The sequence below is a fragment of the Epinephelus lanceolatus genome, chromosome 10 (assembly GCF_041903045.1).
Source record: "Epinephelus lanceolatus isolate andai-2023 chromosome 10, ASM4190304v1, whole genome shotgun sequence".
Classification (NCBI taxonomy): domain Eukaryota; kingdom Metazoa; phylum Chordata; class Actinopteri; order Perciformes; family Serranidae; genus Epinephelus; species Epinephelus lanceolatus.
The window spans coordinates 17620731-17639260 of NC_135743.1; the positions used below are offsets into that span (position 1 = coordinate 17620731).

The following is an 18530-nucleotide window of genomic DNA, read 5'->3' on the forward strand; positions in this document are numbered from 1 at the left end:
CTGCTCTGCCTGTCTGAGAATGAGTGGGACTGCAGCTCCCATTAATTCCTGCTTTGAGAACAGATATGGGACCTTCTGAACCAGAGTGTGAGTGTGTGTTTTTTTCTTTGTGGATAGGATATGTGTGTGTGTGTGTGTGTGTGAAAAGAGTTTCCTGAGTCATGTAGAATTAACTAGCCTTGGTCCCAGCCCAACAAAAACACACACACCCATATGTCTCTTCTGCCTTGTGGGTCAGTTGTTGTGAGCCCTTAGCTGCAGGGAGATGATGAACTGTCTGAATGGCACACCTGCCCATGGACTCTGGCACATATTGACACTCAGTAGCAACAGAGGCTGTTGTTAAAACACACACAATACACACACCTTAGGAGGACCTTTGCTGATTGGTACAAACCCACATTGACCTGAGCAGTGCTTGAACTGCGTGCACACTCACTTGTCAGCAGTCTCACTCTGAGATTTATTGTGACAGGTAGCGCTTTATGACGGCACAGCTGACTGCCGGAGCTGCTACTTTTTTTTTCATACTGAATCACTGGTGGGTGAAGCAACATGCAAACATACACACACTGTGTTTTTCCTGGCACTGTGAATGGAGAGCTGTCGCTTTCACCACCAGCCCTGTCATAGCCAGTCAGAAAGGTGTTGGAAGAAGATAAAGACAGAGGAGGAAAGGACGAATGCTTTGTGGAAGGAATATTTTTGTCAACTTTTGATGCCTTTCTCACATTTCAAGGTCACCGCATTGCAGTTGCGAAGTTAAGAACTTGCCTTGGGTTGGCATAAGAATAGTAAACACTTAACCTGACTGTGGCAACGAGAAGAAGAGAAACGCTCGGTATTCTGACAGCGAGTTTGTTTTTGGAGACAATCCCTGTAAATCCACACCATCCCCTTGTCTTTGTCTTTTTCCTTCATCCCCACAAACTAGGACATGTGGGCACCTTTTTTTTTTTTACATTGGTATAAGAAGAAAGGAAATGAAGGTGACTGTGAGGGCAGTGCTCATTCTCCCCTTGTCTAGAGTCTAGACAGTAAGCTAGAAAGCAGACAGATGACATCAGAGGGACACATAATTTTCATAACTTTTTATCCTTGCTTCTTAATGTTCACCCCCACACGTCTCTCTCCCTCTGTCTCCCTTCCTCTGTGTTTTATTGTGGCCGCTGTTGTTTCTCATAAATTTAACAACATGTATTTTATTCACTGTGAAAATGAAACTGAGTGTTTTTCCATTCATAAATTCACCGCTGCATACCCGTGTCTCCTGTCCCATGCAGCCCTATCTGAAGAGCTGGTCCCAGGACCTTGGTGTCCCCATCCTGTCTGTGGACTACTCTCTGGCCCCAGAGGCCCCCTTCCCAAGGGCTCTGGAGGAGTGTTTCTACGCCTACTGCTGGGCTCTGAGAAACCACCACCTACTGGGTACACACACCTCACACAGCATTGTTTATATCGGAGCACTGGCTCTTTTTTTTTTTTGGCTCCCCAGTGCATTTTCGTTTACTTTCTAAGGTAATGGGAAAAGTATGTGCAGGTGAAATGCTAAATACATTAGGCAGGTAAAAGAAAGTTGGTTTATTAGAATTAATGAGCAGGCACAACAAAAAGGGTAAAACTCCTTCCCAGAGTGAAGGTGCCCTGTGAACTGCCTCTGTAGATCCTCAATTACATTTACCAAGTCCCTGTACTGCTCAAGAGGATTCATTCATCACTTTGAAAGTAATCATGCTGCAGCACGATGTCTTGCACTGTACCCTTTGTTCTGCAATATCACGCAAATTGTGATGCTCAATATTCCGGCAGACAACAAAAGACATCTGGTCGGTTTCGGGTACATCCGCCCGCTGAAGCACGCTGTGTCAAATTAACAGTGATCGCAGTGCAATATGTTTGTGCTGTAGTACAAGAAGACAATATCACGGCTATGAGGCAGACAGCGAGACAACACCCCCTCAAAGCAGCCAAATATTCAGCAGTATTACGGTGGAGGAAAGAGATCCTGTTACTTGATGTGCATCACACTGCTTTTTCTTCCACACCACAGTGGATTTCTCATAGCTGCCGAAAAAGACGTTTTTTTTTGTCTTGTCTGTTTTTATTTTGTCCTCCATTTTTCTGTGTTTCCCCCATTGATTTGTTTTTTGTTTCTTTTCCAGTTTTTCTTCACCTCTATCATTACCTGCTATTTTTATCTCTCCAGGCTGGACCGGAGAGAAAGTGTGTCTGGCTGGTGACAGTGCTGGAGGCAACTTGTGTGTGACGACATCGATGCGCGCTGCTGCCTTCGGTGTGCGAATGCCAGATGGCATTGTGGCAGCCTACCCGGCTACCCTGCTGACCGCCTACGCATCGCCCTCCCGTCTGCTGACACTTATGGATCCCCTGCTGCCACTTAGTGTGCTCTCCAGGTGTCTCAGTGCCTACGCAGGTAGAGTGTGTGTGTGTGTGTGTGTGTGTGTGTGTGTATGTGTGTGTGTTCAAAAATAAATGAAGTCAGGATTCTTGTTTTATCTGGTAGAGTTGAGAATGAAGTTTGATTTATTTTCCTCCATTTTAGTTTCTTTCAAGCAACTTGTATTTCTGCTGCTCCACATCATACATACTCTTAACATCATGGTCTTTACTGTAGTGTATTGTTGGTACCAATAATGATGCTGACAGCTACTTAAAGGAATAGTTAGGATTTTTGGAAGTGGAGTTGTATGAAGTACTTTTATAATCGGCTTCAAATCAGTCAAACTCAGCTGCCGGGATCATTACCCGCACCAAATCATCCAACCACATCACCCCCGTTCTCCTCCAACTACACTTGCTCCCTGTTCAATACTGCATTGACTACAAACACCTTCTGCTCACCTTCAAAGCCCCTCACAACCTAGCTCCCACTTATCTCTCCGACCTTCTCCAGGAGTACACCCCCTCCTGCTGCCCGCACTCTTCCTCTGCTGGCTTCCTGACCACCCCCACCTCACACCTCAGCGCCATGGGTGCTAGTGCTTTCATCTGCACTGCCCACAGGCTCTGGAACTCCCTACCCTGACACATTCGACAGTCTGACAGCATTACATTATTCAAATCCCATCTCAAAACCCACCTGTTTAAGCTGTTACCTACAGTAGATGGCGGTTGGCACACTCCAAGTTTGGAGAAGCAGATGGGAGTACCGCCACAGAAGCCAAACAATGTGCTGTTTTGGGGGTTAGCAGCAAGATGTGTTTTAGCCACTTGAAAAAAGACTCACCTAAATAAAAACACAGTATCAGTTTGAGTGGACGCTATATTGAGAATATATTTCATCACTTTAATTTGCCGTCAGAGAGCTTCCTTTTGGACCACATTTTCTCAATTGTAGAACTTCTGTGTTCCTACGCATAAGTGCAACTGTGCGGCACACTGTAATAGGGCCAGAACAGATGTCATGTCTTTTACCACCTAAAAAAACAACAACACAAGGTTGGGCGCTGGGTGCCTTGTGCCTACTTTGTGCCAACTTTTGAGGCCACAGAGAGAGGTTGGGAGTGACGTTGCTAAGTGACTATAACCAGCACTGTATCGTAGTCTATTTACCAGATATTGGAGCCGATTTTCTTCCAGAAGTTGTTTTTTAAGTGTATAAAATGTTCCTGTGAGACAGATGTAAAGCTCTGGGTAGCCCTGCTCTAGAATGATCAACATGCATTCCATATTTATCATAGACTGATGTTCATGGAAGAAAGGGAAGATATTTTTTTGGCTGTGATTGGTTGTTTGTTGTCACATGACCTGTGGTGCATGGAGCTGCCTTTCAAAAGTTGAGCTTTGTTTATCTGAGGGTGCTGTCGTCACATCCTGAGAAACAGGTGCATGTGAACGCGTGCCTGCTGCGATGGTGTCACCCTCGATTTTGAATGAGCCTTCTGTGCAGTTACATTAAAAACAATGGATTTGAGGGTGCACAAAACATGGCATGTGTAGGGCTCTTACTCCGCAGGTCAACTGTTTGGGTCAGCCTTTTAGCAGTTTATGGAGGAGTCAACAAGTACAAAATGAGTTACTATGACAACAACAATGTAATGGTGTTTACGGTGGAGGCAGAAGGATGCCTTTTATGAACCAGAGCATACAGAAAAACCTTTGTGGAGGGAGACTGAATGGGCTGAAAAAGAGAGAAGGGAAACTTCTGGGAAGTATGCAGGCCAAGAAAGAGCCCAAGCTAACTGTTTTTTATAATTTATCCATGCCTGGACCTGGTTACAACTCAACTTCAGGATCTTTCTGAATCAGGAGATGCCAGCGCTACTCCCTTCACTGGTTGTTTGGTAATTAGTTTCATTTATTTGTTGGCTTTAAGTGTAATTTCACCTGATGGTTTGGTACAGCAGTGTCTCCTCAGCAAGTGTCTTCCTCACTTATGTAGCAGTGGTTTTACATAATCCTCTTTAGAGAAATGTTAACTGCAAACAGCGATTTGTCTCCGTCTTGCAGGTGGAGTGTTGATGTCTGTATTCAGTGCAAATAGCCACAGCTGTTTTCACTTCTTTGTTGGAATAGCCTTGAAAACCATGCACGCATCTTTGAAAGTTTTGTTGCAGTTTGATAGCACAGTAACACTGACCTGCGGTGTAATAGAGTGTGCGGTACAGTTGCGCTTATGTGTAGGAATAAGGCGGTTAATTAAATATATAGTGCCTTTTTTTGTAAGTAACTAACATATGTTTTGCTGCTGCCCATGTCTGCATCAGTACAATGCTTAGCTTTTGTGGTGGTACTCCTGCCTGCTTCTCCAAACTGGGAACATGTTGACCGCCAAATACTTTTGATAAGTACCTCATACAACACCACTTACAAAAAATCAGAACTCCCTCTTAAGTTTAGTTTTAAATTAAGATTTTGTTTTTCTTAATAGGGCTGGAACAGTTGTTTTTCACCGTTTCGGTTAATATAATTTATTCCATTAGCTTTTCTAATATAACCACATAAAAGCCCAAATTGATGTTTTTAAATTACTCACCAAGCCTGACCAGCAGCTTAAACACAAAATATCAGTATTCAGTTCATGATATGAAAAAGCAGGCAGCTTTGACAACAGATAAAACACCTGACTGATGAGCAGAATTATAACACATTCTGTGTCAATTCAACTAATGTCAACACTGCCCATCTTTTTCATGTCAAGACTGTAATAATGATGATATTAATCATAAAAGTGTTTCGCTCTCATCTTGGGTCTCACCGTTGTCTCAATTCCTCATGTGGCACACAATGCGTACATATAATATAAAAAATTGTAATCATAAATCTCTATGGATTTTATTCTCGCCGTGTTGTATCGCGTCTGAAAAATCTTCGCTAACGACTTGGCTTATTAGCATATAGATTGTTTTTCATGTGTTGTCATTAATGCAGTGAAAAGCAGGAGAAATTCCTACAAGTCTTTTGATAAATTGTTGTCTCACCAGAAAAGGAGGACTGTAGTAATTGGCCAACTATGCCAGAATCTGACACAGAGATATTGTTTATCCTGTGTCGCCTTCAATAACTGCACTAAAACACTAATCATCTTCTATTCACTCCTTCTGTCATCACTATGTATTCCTGTCTATAATACAAATTGCTGTATTGCAGTATTGAACCCGCTCTGGCAGTGGTTTTCTTTACTATTATACCGCTCCCATTATTGCTTTCCCATCTCCTCTTTTGTTACTCATTCATGCTGATTGAAGAATAACAAAAACACTTTCATCTCTCTTGTACATCTATCTTTCCCCGCTAAGCCTTCGTCTGTGTTTCCTTCTCCAGGCAATGAGCCGCAGACAGAGACGCAGGTAGAGAGAGTGAGCACGCTGAGCCTGGTGAGAAGAGACACGGCTCTGCTGCTCCGAGATTTCCGACAGGGAGCCACCAACTGGATCCAGTCTCTGCTGGATCCCAACAGAGCCTCAGCCTCTCCAAGCACAGCTGCAGAGGCGCCACGAGGAGCCACTGGTATACTACCGACTGTGACTATGTGTGTACGGGTGTGTTTGTGTGTGCATGTGCAGTCAGGTGGGAACATTAGACGTGATGTGGGTGGCATAAATGTGTTTTTGCTTGACAGCTACTGTATTCAAAGTTTTCTATAGATGCAATCTGCTCCTGTCTTTGATCACGTCTATCCGCTGAAAGCTCAGATCAGATCTCAATGTGTGTGTGTGTGTGTGTGTGTGTGTGTCTGTGTGTGTGTTTGTGTGTGAATGTGTGTGTGTGTGGGCTGCCCACATTGTCAGTGTCTTCATTAAGCCAATTTAAGTGTTATGAGCGCAACATCAACGGCCCCAAATTTCATTTAAAGCCCATATGGAGGAGGTTATTGACATGGATCCCCATTATTCAGCATTCAGCCAACCAATTATGACTTTATCCCACCTTGTTGCGTAACACTCCCGTAGCCCATTCATATCAATTCACCTCTTGTGAGCAGCCAAACTTCGACAGTAATTGTTAATTGTAGCCACCGTAAATCTGGTGGCGAATCGTAATTTCCCCGGTGTCCCCTTAGCTAGGTGACACCCCCACAGCTGCAAGCCCAGACTAATGAGATTGTCATTGGTGGGTGTACATTATTAAAAGGCCATCATGGTGCTGAGATGGTTCATTATTAAAGAGATGGGAGATCGGTAGAGCTTTCTTTGTGAAGAGACCAGCCATGACGACGCTTACAGCTGTGTTTTGACGGCTGGGGCGGGCGGATGATATCACCATGACAGCACTATTTGAATTTCCTCCACCCACCTCTCCTCTCTTCTTCCTGATACATCCCAATTAGCATTTTAGGCTTTTAACTGTTGGCTGTCAACCAGAGGACATATGATAAGTGGAAACTGGAGAATAAGTGAAAGTGATTGTGTACTCCTATTTGTGTATTTTTTTTTTTTGTCCCCGGTGTCCTTCAGCTGCTATTGACCCCAAGTAAATGTGAGTGGTCTCTTTATCCTGTACACACACCATATACTGTAGGTTGTGTGGTTCAAGGTAATGTTTAAATGAACTTTCTGTCAGTCTCAAACATTTTTTAACTCACTTTTTATTTTAGTTTCAGCAACTTGCACAATCATTTTCACAATTTTGCCTACAGTTTTTTTAAAAAAACTTTTTCAGCTGAATCGATATGGTTTATAGATAATGTAGTAAAAATAGAATAAAGATTTAAAGTTGCTGTGTGTAAGATTTAGGTGGATTTAGTGGCATCTACAGATGAGGACCGCAGATGGAAACCAGCTGAAACTTGTCCTTGTCTAGGATTCCTTCAGTGGTCTTGGTTCAGGAGCTTTTTACCGGGAGCCATATTATCCACAGAGATCTCCTCCTCACCAAAACAGACCTGCTGATTGAGACTGAACAAAGCAGTTTCATGTTACAAATCAGTCTCTCTCAAATACTGTTTGGCTTGTCAGAGATGGGCTGCTAGCTTAGCACCTGCTAAAGTGTGCTCACCTTTTTTTTGCTGATAACTCAATGTGTGCTCACCTTATTTCTGATCAAGACATTAAGGAGGTTTTTACTGAGAGCCGAATTCTCTTCAGAGGTCTCTTCCTCTCCGAAACAAAGGATGTGGTGATTGTAACTGACAAAAACACTGAATGAAGCAGTTTCACATTAAAAATCAGTGTTATTTTGAAGCTGCTCATCACAGAGGAGCAGCTAACTATGGTGGCTAACACAAAAACGTGAATCCATCCAGAGCCTTTGGGTGCGTTCCGTGTTGCATACTTTTTCTTTTTACTTTCAGTAGGCACTCCAGCTGCCCTGCACACAATCAAACTTGCTTTTATATCCGTTACCTTGGAGATAACAGAAAAACGCCACTTACCGAGTTCGCCAGAGATAGAGATCAACCCGGAGAGCTCTGCTGCTATTACTTTGCAATGTCCATAGTTTAAAAGTAAAGTTGTCGATCAGCTGTCATCTGTTTATGGCTCAGTGGATGTGATGTATCTTTCACTGTGCAGAGAATGTGCAGAGAATAGCCAGAGAAGCATGCTGGCTTGAATACTGCAAAATCAAACAGGATGTAGTAGAGCATCCTGGTTATTTTTAACGTACTGCATTTGACATACTATGTATTGGGGCATACTAAATCTTTTTCTGGCATACTATAGTATGGAAGTATGGGTACTGGAATGCACAGACTGTTTTGGTTTGTGTTGTGAGCTACTGCAGAAACAAGGCAGACTCTGTAGAACAGGACCTGCTCTGTATGTAGTTATGAATGGCTCATTCTTAAGTCAACGAAAACACAAGAAGTCTTATTTTCAGGTGATTTTATACTAAAGAAAACATACTTATTGTATTATATTCCGTTTCTGCCAATCTGTCCAATGATTTCCTACACACTGGCAAGAAACCTTCCTTGCAAACTGGACATTTTGAAATTCAATAGTAATGAATAATGAAAAAAAAATACTTCAGCTAGAAGTGTTGAACATAATGGTTAGAGTAGAAGAAAGGTACAAGTCAGAAAAAAGAATGAATAATAACACAAACAAAACAAAAGGATGGATCGGGGTTAGGGGTAGGGAGTTGGTATATTGTTGTGGTATATGTGCGTGTGTGTGTACATAAGGAGATGAGATGAGTTGGGAAGACAAAGTCACATGTATCACTGACAGTGTATTGAAGGAATTAGATTACTTTCCTGAGATTTCTACCATGTTTTTTCCCAGTTAAAGGGTTTTTTGGGCAGTTTTCCCTTACCCGCTGTGAGGTTTCAAGTACAGAGGGATGTCGTGTTCTGTAAAGCCCTCTGAGGCACATTATGATTTGTGATATTGGGCTTTATAAATAAAATTGAATTGAATTGAAATTGAATATTAGTATAACCATTGCAGGGCTCTGTCTTTTAATACATTTTTAGTTTTACTTTCAGGAGTCTCAAAGAGTATGTTATTTGCTACATCTGGTAGATTTCACATACCTTCTCAGTCCATAATCTTTAAGTTGGGAGTTCAGGTTTTAATCACTTAATTATAATTCATTTAACTGCTGCTGTTAGTAATATTTGTGAAAGACATGTCTTAGCCCTTCCATCAGTGCCTTCATGTATTTCGTCTAGCAGTGCCACCCTTGGATCCATTGTGAGATTTGGTGGCACACATCTTTAAGAGCCTCAAAGGCTTCTTCCCAAAATGTTCTTAATTTAGGGCACGTCCAAATTATGTGAGTACAGTTGCCAATGTGTGTACTGGAATTTCTCCAATTTATTTGAGTGTGTTGGGCCCATTTTTTACTACTATTTCTGGTGTCTGAAAAAAATCTCATCCATTTGAATTCCCTCCATGTATTTGTCTCAAACATTTTTATTTGGTTTTGCCAAATGTGTCATTCTTTGGTCTATTTTCACCCTCTCTCTCCATCTGGTTTCTTAGACACAGTGAGGAAGAGCATTTCGGAGGCATCCTTCTCATCTCCTCACGCTGACCCCCCTGTAGCCTCAGAGAACTCAGTCTGCCCGTCCAGGAAATTATCTGTGAAGAGCCAGACTTGCCAAGACCTGGGATCCCACAACAATTCTACTTCTCGCAGCACGTCGCTGCTCTCCGAGCACACTGTACGTCACGCTTGAACATGTTTACATTGAGATTAGCATGCTCTTAGTTGATGCTCTTATCCACGAGAAGTTAACAGCATTAAATGGCTAAGGGCTGTTGCTTAAAAGAACACTTGGCTGTTAGTGAGGATTGTTTGGGGAACTCAACCTGTATTTCGATGATAATTATTTTACCACTGCAATGAGGAGAACTCACACCAGCCTCCCACCTGTGATCAGGTTATCTCTGCCCTCATACAGCTCGCATTGAAACGATTTAGCGTACAGCTGTAGCCTTTTTAAGAGGCTGAGCAGTTCATCAGCTTGGAGATATTTTGGCCCTCTGTCATACAATGCTGTATACCCTGCAGTGATGTGCATGTTTCATCTCAATGAACTCAGCTGAGATTATGTCACCCATGCCTCATAAATAGATTTGGCTATAAAATGCTGACTGGATATCAAAACTTTTTGGTTACGCAGGTACCGGCAAGGTATTGCAGATTATCCTTGCATGTCTTTTCACACAGGCGGCCTGGATTAGTGGCTGGCTTGGGAGAAATAGCGAGCAGGGGTGACGCAAGATTTTAAATATGCTTTTCCTCCTTGAAATGGGGTTTTGTTCAGCCAAGAGTCTCAGGCACCGAGCCAAGGTTTTTAAAAGATTTTCACAAGGACAAAGTGCTGCGTGTGTGTTTGTAATCAAGTTTGCCTGTCTAATATTTTATGCCTTTCCTCTTATTTCCTTGACATTACCTTCTTCCTGGACTCAGAGCTGTCTAACCTCACCTGAATTATTTCTTACCTCTTCTTTTATGTAGCCAGAAGAAGTGAGTTTCTTCCTTTCCAAGGATGCGGATGGCTCCATGTCCAACGACCTGTTTTCAGTGGCTATACCACCCCCTGCTGGAGAGGAGGGATCAGAGCTGGAGCACTCAAGGGAGTTTCCCCTGGGGTTTGAGCCGCTGCGCTCAGAGCAGCTCTCTGAGATGAGGCTGCACACGTCTCCAGTGGTCAAGGATCCGTTCTGTTCTCCTCTGCTGGCTCCTGATAGCATGCTGAAGGGGCTGCCACCTGTACATATAGTGGTAAGAAGAAGCAGCAGTTTGACTGATTGACAGGGTTGATGTAGGAGGGAGGGCATTTACACAGTTTAATACACAGCGTCAAGCTGTCAATCTGTGCGTTAAAGATGAGTCGTTGCAACTGTCAACATTCGTTTACATGTGGGATGCTCTATTAGAAAGCTGATCATTCAAATGTCTCCAGGATTTGGATTATTTGTTTATGATGTGAAGAGAAAGGAGGAGCAGAGAGGAGGTTGAACAAGGCAAAAATGTTAAGCGAGAGACTACCGAGGACTGTGCACTGCTTACATTGTCGTATCAGAGTGAGACAGAGTGTGATGGGAGCGATGGGGAGGTTGAAGCCTGCTCTCTCATGTGAGAAGGGTGTTAATATGAAAATGAAGAAATTGGTGCTGACTTTAAAGTGGCTCGAGTGAGTCAGCGAGAATGTAAAGAAAGTGGGGACAAAAGAGACTGGGATGCTTGGCTTCCTTTTCTTCATCCCTTAATTAAGATTCTTGACATGTCTGAAGGGAATCCTAATTTGCTTTTCACCATTTCCCACTCCCTTCCCCTCCCTCTCGCCTCCTCCTCCTCTTCTTCTTCTCCCCTCTCTCAGGCTTGCGCGTTAGACCCCATGCTGGATGACTCTGTGATGTTTGCCAAGCGTTTGAGGAACATAGACCAGCCTGTCACTCTGTGCGTGGTGGACGACCTCCCTCACGGCTTCCTCAGCCTATCGCAGCTCTCCAGGGAGACGAGGGAGGCTGCCAACGTCTGCGTAGAGAGAATTCGCGCCGTTTTCACCCAGAAGGACACACCCCCGGAGCCACGCAAGCATCGCAAACTGGAACGGACCGATAGGGGTGTGTCGGCCTCTTCTGGGGAAGCCGCTTCTCTCTTCATCGGCTCCAACGAGGGAGGGGAGCTAGCTATTGGGATAGGGACTAAGATTGCTGATGGGGAGGGCTTAGTTGCTGTGGCAGCCCAGAACAACACTGACGCTGGTGGTGTTGGGTCTTAAACAAGGTTAGATAAAAAAAAAAAGAAGACTGCAGTTCACCCGAGGAGTGAAGGGAGAAAGAGTAAATGAAAGTCAAACTAATTTAAGCAGTGCAATGCCTAAAAGGGAGAGAGAAAGCATCCTAAAAAAAACAGAAAGGGGGAGGGGGGGTAGTCTAAGTGATGCCCAGTTTTTGAGAGACAAAAGAAATCAAGCAGCACTGAAATACGACTTCCTCTGCTTTACAATTCTCACCACTTGCGCCATCATGCACCGATGCGAAGCTGGCAGACAAAACGAACACAACACACCCACCAGAGACTGTCACGTTTTAGAATAAAAATGTTAATTCACCAGCTACTTAGATCAAAGACTCGGCACTCACCCACACATGCAGCACACATACTTGACAGAGTTGCCGTTGGGCAGCTGAGGCTCGGACATAAAGCAGCACAGAGGATACTTAAGACGAGGCCTGAATGGGCGATTCATCTCGGCCAAGGCAGTCATTTGAGGCCCTAATCAGATAGTGGTAGGCACACTATATGCTTCTGTATAGAGTCATCCGCATCAAAATGGCCACTTGTCCTTTAGGGAGCCACTCTAAATCACACTTAATAACTCCACATTGTGTTCTCCATTACGCCAGTTTGGCAGTCAATACAGCTCACTTTGTGGATAGTAACTCTGTTGACTCTCTCCCAAATAGAATTACAACGCTAAAACAGAACAGACTGAAAGGCTCTAAACTGGATGAATTGATTTACTTGTTTCTTGAGATTCTGTTGCAGTTTTTAATCATATTATTAACTCTATGCAGTAGTGTTACTTTTGTTATTTATATCTATTGCTGTATTTTAATCTTTGAATCATTACCGTTTTGTTTGTTGATTTGTACAACATATTGTTTGTTTATTGTAATCTTATGCTGTTTACTCCACTTTTTTTTTGAATGTGCTCAATATTTACCTCTGCTTCTTTTGGCTCAGCTGCTCCGACATCCCCCGGCCGTTCCAATTAAACTTGTGTCCTCCTCTCAGTAATGTGCACTGATAGGATGGAGCAAATGTAGAATATTACACAGGGACGCAGCACCCTATCTAGATGCTGCCTGTGGTGCTGTTATTACCAATGTAAAGATTGCATTTTATTCATTGCTTGGGTGAAATATGCGGGGATGCACTGAGACGCTTTATTTTTTTCAAAGACAAGTACTTGCTTTAAAAAGTCGAACACACTCTCAGAGCTCAGAAATAGGCAAAATGTTTTAATTTTCATGGAAACAGTTCTCGACATTTCTCCAAGAGGAAGAGAGAAAAGGGCAAGAAAAAGCACTCAGCTATCAATACACATTTTAAAGTCCGCTGCACTGATTTCCTCTCAGGTTGTCCCCGTTCCAGACCCGGCGTTATCGCTCACTACTCCTCTGCACAGTATGCAGCGTGTCAAAATACCACTTCTCTTGAGTCAGGGGAATTCCTGCCTGACAATCTGTTTCTACAAATCAGAGGCTTTTAGGCAAAAAAAAGGACCCTGACCAAGAAAATAAATCGCAGGAGTAGTGCTGTGTAAAAACCACTAAATTTGTATTTGGCCGACTAAAAGTGGCCGGCGGAGGAGATGTTTTCGCTCCCCATCATCACAGTCGGGGTTGACTTTGTGTTTTGATAACCTGTGGGCACTCCTCTGAGTGCGTTGCCACCGAAGCACTTTGAAGCACACAAAAATGTCCTTCGGAGGGTCAGTCCCTCTATCAGGTCCAACTAAATATAGATGCCAACAATGCTGGCACTGTCCTGCCCTTGCCTGGTAACAGGGCGAGGGGTTGCCAGGTCTGTAGAGGGGGATGCTGTGTGATGAATAGGATTTAGTTGAAGCTCCAAGTGCAAAATCCTCCCCCTGTAGAAGAGCAGGGTTTTCAGCAGCAAAGTCATGCTACAGGATTAGACCATGCTCAGTTCTGTCAGCTCGCAGTACTTACTGCAATATTTTTAGTCAGATTGATGGAGAGAACCAGGGCCGTGAAGAGGAAGAAAGTAAATACACTCATCCTCTCGGAGATACTGGGCTGAAGTTTGTACTTGCTTTACTAGCCGCTGTTTATGCTCACTCTGCACTTTAGCAGTAGTTTGTCAATCCATGCGAGTGTATTTTAAGCTTTTTATACGTGTCATTGTTTTTTTTTTTTGGTCTTTGCTCGGTGCCTGTTTGTGTGGCTCAAGTGGAGTCTGCATGTACACGTTGATGCGATCACTCCAGTCTCCGTGGAGTGTGAGAAACATGAGCTCACACGCGAGCGTGTCCTCTTTTGTTTGTGTCGTGTGTTCACATAAAGACAGGAATGGCACTTTACAGTCAAGAGACTATTCACAGTATTAATCATCTGCTGTTGAGAGCGACCTCAAGCCACTATGGGACAATGCTTTTTGTCTGTGACGTACTTGACTTCTTCATCAATCCTGCAAACACCACCGCTTATGAAGCCAGCAGCAGGGTTGACTGGTCATCAGCACTTTGTTTTATAAAGTATGTGAACTGCTAGAAAACTTCTTAAAAATGTGTCAAACTCACCCACTTGCTGTTTATTGACCTCTGTATGCCTCTTACCCTCGATGACCACTCATGCGTCAGGCTAACCTGATTGCAGGTGATGTACCAGAGAGCCCATCTGGTGTTTTGGACGAATAAGTTTGCAGTGTTACCTTTGTAGTTTTCAATATCCCTGGTATTTCTGACGCTTGTATTCTTCCTGCAACTTAGAAATGTTGATTCATTACTGTCTCACTTAGTGTAGCTGCTTCACAGTGTCTAATTGTTTATGATCCACAGAACTTTATTATCACAAATGATCTTTGTGAGTACAAACTAGTTGTAGTAGTTCAACCTGATGCTGCTTTTTTTTGTCTGTTGGTTCAATTATCAGATTGTACAGCGTACATTCGCAGTTTTACTCTTCAAAAGTTCCTCACACTCAAGCTTTCTCTGCGCCCCGGGCTGATCTCGTTGAAGTGCAATGCAAAGTGAAACCCTGCTGCAAAACATGAGCTAGCTGCTTCAACATTTACAGTAGAGCTATGCAGTTTACACACCAGCATCGCATCATATTTTTTTCCACAGTGTTTGTTTTCTCAGTCAGAGATGCTGTGATTTATCTGTGCAATGTGTTTGAATCTGAAGGTTGGATTTCATTGTGAGCATACCAAGTGATACACCACAACACTTGTTATAAACTACCATGAAACCTCATTCTTTCACCGATGCATCAATGTGTTGATGCAGCTGACCTCAACCATTCCTCAGAAATGTTACCTGATGACAAATACTAATTAGTTAGAGATCCTAACTGCGTTCGGTTTCTAAACCGAACCAAAGACTGCAGCGAGAGTCTTGGAACAGATGTGCTGTTCTTGCTGTTTAGTGTTTGCTGTTAACTGGTATCATTGAAAATGCAGGTGCTAGTCAGTGCCATAGCCTGCCTGCACTCCATATGCAAATCGCTCCGCACTGTAAAATATAATGCTGATATAGAATATGATTAGCCTTTAAAAAAACAAAACAAAAAAACAAGCCATAGACTGGAAACAAAGCAGTTTTAAGTTTACTTGTTTTTATTTTCTTTTATTCAAAACACCACAAGTGCAAACCTGTGAATAATTAAAAAGAAAAAAGAATGTATATTAAACATTATATGATTCATGTAGATATTTTTACTTTCAGATTTGCTAATCAGATTGATTACAGATTGATTTGACTGCATTTTCTTTGCAGGTTTGATATGACAAAGTTGTGTCCGATACGCCGCAAGTAGGCCGGTTTCTTCCTCTGTTGATTTTTATCTAAATAAAAATATTCTCCCATGAGCTCGCTGTTGTGTTCATGAATCAACCTTTTTGCTTTGCATTGATCAACGTAAAGGTTAACTAAAAGTCAATGAGGATAAGAGACAGAGATCAGAATTCAATCCAGCTGATATTCTTGGCGTCTCTGATGACTTGATTTATTTTGTATATGACTGTGGTTTAAGATTACGCTTGTGAACACCAGAAACTCTTAATTGAATTTTACCCAAATTGTGATTGAGTCAGGACTTGGGGAAATGTCAATTACAGGGTTGACCTTTTGTTAAACATCAGATCAAATCTAAATAATACACAATGCAGAAAGCTCTGAGATATTTATATATATATTTAATCTTTTCTCTACACAGACACGGACCATTGTCTTCCAGCCCCATATCGAAGTCTTCTAACAGTCATGCCGCTCGTCCAGTATTTAGTAAGTCCAGGTATTCCTTCAGCCGAGAGTCCCATGTGAAGCAGGCTGCTTTATGCTCCCTCCAGTTAAGAAGAATTAGTCTCTCAATAGATAAGCAACTCTGCAACTGTGTCCACAGGCGCTCCACAGTTACTCCAACACTATTGTACAACTTCAGGCCCAGCAAGCACTGACATAAGAGATATCACTTCTATCTGTATATCAATTAATTATGTCGTTTTACCTCTAATTTGTGAGAAAAACTTTTTCTGGCATGCCTCCATGGAAATGTGTTTGTATGCTCAGTATTTGCTACTAAAACATTACTATTTGAAACTGACCTGACAGGGAAACTTATCTATCCTCAAAGCCATACTAAGGGGTATTTTTTAGTGAAAATGCATGTGTCCTCACAAATTCAAGATAACACAGCGTGACTAAGACTCAGTGCTGTGCAACTGGTCATTTTGTATCATAATTTTTGATAATACTTCATACTTCTTATCCACTGCATGTCTGAGTTTAAACATTTTACTGTACTCTGAGAGCTGTAGTTCATTTGGGGACAAAGATTTAACATATGAAACATGATCATGTTCTCCCCGTGGCAGCGTGGGTTCTCTCCGGGCACTCCGGCTTCCTCCCACAGTCCAAAGACATGCAGATTTGGGACTAGGTTAATTGATAACTCTAAATTGTCCGTAGGTGTGAATGTGAGCGTGAATGGTTGTTTGTCTCTATGTGTCAGCCCTGCGATAGTCTGGCGACCTGTCCAGGGTGTACCCTGCCTCTCACCCGATGTCAGCTGGGATAGGCTTCAGCCCCCCGTGACCCTCAAGAGGATGAAGCGGTTAGAAGATGAATGAACATGATCATCTTCTAAAGTATGGTGCTTTTGAATGGATTGAACTGCCCCAAACTGGTGACAACATTAAGGTAACTAAAATCAAGTAATGTATAGTAAAATTGACTGATTTGATTTTGCAATAATTCTGCATGTTTTGACAGTTAAAGTACATTTAGCTGATATTTCTGTACTTAAACTACAGGAACATTTTGAACACGGATTATATTTGAATAGAGTGAGTTAAGGCTGATTTGGGTCAGAAGGTCAAATGGGACAGTATAAGTATACAAGGTTTATTTTCTCACCTGATGACTGAAAAAAACCTTCTTCGTGGTGAAACCACATAATCAATATTGCACACCTTATTGGTGTAACATCATGTAGGTGGGTGGGGCAAGATTCAAACAGGAAGTTGACCCTGCAATGCATGAGGCGAGGAAAATGACATGAGCTTCACCTAGTTTTAATTGTAAGGTCATAAAATTGTCACAGCCAATATGCTGCAAAAAACCTTTGATGGAGACATGATTATGATGAAGACAGTGAGGAAATACAGCTTTGTATTGAATGAACTGCAGACGGACTTCAGCAATAAAGTTTGACAGAAATGCACAGGGAGTCTTATTTCATAATGATAAGAAAAATGTGCATGTGAAATAAGATCAAAGTACAGAGACAGGGGTTGGTTGTCACACTTTTTATTCTTGTATGAATTGCTCATCATCGAAATATCTTTCAATAGTCATTCCTATGTTAAATGAAAGCTTGAGGTCTTGGCTTGAAATTGGTATCCCTTTCATATTTACAACTTATTGTGACAAGAAGTAATGAGTAATAGCTCCCCACCTCAACATTTTGTGTTTGTTCCACAAAATTACAAGTGCAAAATGAGCAGGATGTCAGGCCAACTGTTTGATATCAACATAATGAAACAGCGCCCTCTAGTGTGGCTGTTATAAGCGCTGTGACAACCAACCCTGGTCTCCCCTAACCATGCTTGTACTAGCCTAAACCAGTGATTAGATGTCTTGTCCCAATCAACCAAATATTACAAAAAAAAAAAAAGTTTGGTCAGTTTACTTAAAAGAGCATGTCCCACCTTCTTGGAATATGATATAACTGTCCTCCTCAAACTGATAGATAACAAATTCAGTATTACAGAACAGTATCATTTGTTGGGCTTATGCGGGATTTATACTTCTGTCGTTTCCGTACCTACAGCGTAGGCTCTGCGTCAACAAACCCTGACGTGCACCTCCCCAGAAATGTAACTGCACATTGCGGCAACGCAGATCTCCTGTCTGTTTTTGTACGCTGAAACCATTTCCCTCAGTGGAAATTAGACTTTTATTTACTTTTATCTCAGAAACAATAAACTATGAAGATAATAAAGCCCCCACAAAAATAGCATTTTAAGTCTTTTGTGTGATTCATCCTGGCTTCATATGAGCAGAGGAAATCTCCGCTCGTCACTAGGATAATTTCAGAATCAGAATCAGAATCAGAAAGAACTTTATTGTCCATTGCAGAGCAGTGGAAATTCGTCTTTGACGTGGCTCACAATAAAACACAAGTTAAAAATACATAAAAGACAAAAAATGTACAGTATAAAAGTATAAAATACATACCAATACAGTATAGAGCAGCACATAAATCTAAGAACCCTGAGTCAAACCCTTAAGATTTATTGATAATGTTGATGGCGGTAGGAATGAATGATTTCTTTACTATGTTTGTTCTTGCTAATGGTATCTTGTAAGGGCAGCCAGATGGGAGGAGTTGAAATGAACTGTGGAGTGGATGTGAGGG

At 42.2% G+C, this 18530-nt stretch overlaps 1 protein-coding gene across 2 annotated transcripts in view; it reads left to right on the forward strand.

The window, feature by feature from the left end:
• Window positions 1–15478, forward strand: part of lipeb (lipase, hormone-sensitive b) — a 34180-nt gene extending 18702 nt beyond the window's left edge. For both annotated transcript variants that reach the window (XM_033640464.2, XM_033640466.2), the window contains 6 exons: window positions 1284–1428; window positions 2207–2434; window positions 5785–5970; window positions 9390–9571; window positions 10372–10638; window positions 11237–15478. In XM_033640464.2, coding sequence (XP_033496355.1) covers window positions 1284–1428; window positions 2207–2434; window positions 5785–5970; window positions 9390–9571; window positions 10372–10638; window positions 11237–11641 — 1413 coding nt within the window. In that variant the 3' untranslated portion in view covers window positions 11642–15478. The remainder of the gene's footprint in view (window positions 1–1283; window positions 1429–2206; window positions 2435–5784; window positions 5971–9389; window positions 9572–10371; window positions 10639–11236) is intronic.
• Window positions 15479–18530: the final 3052 nt, after the last annotated feature.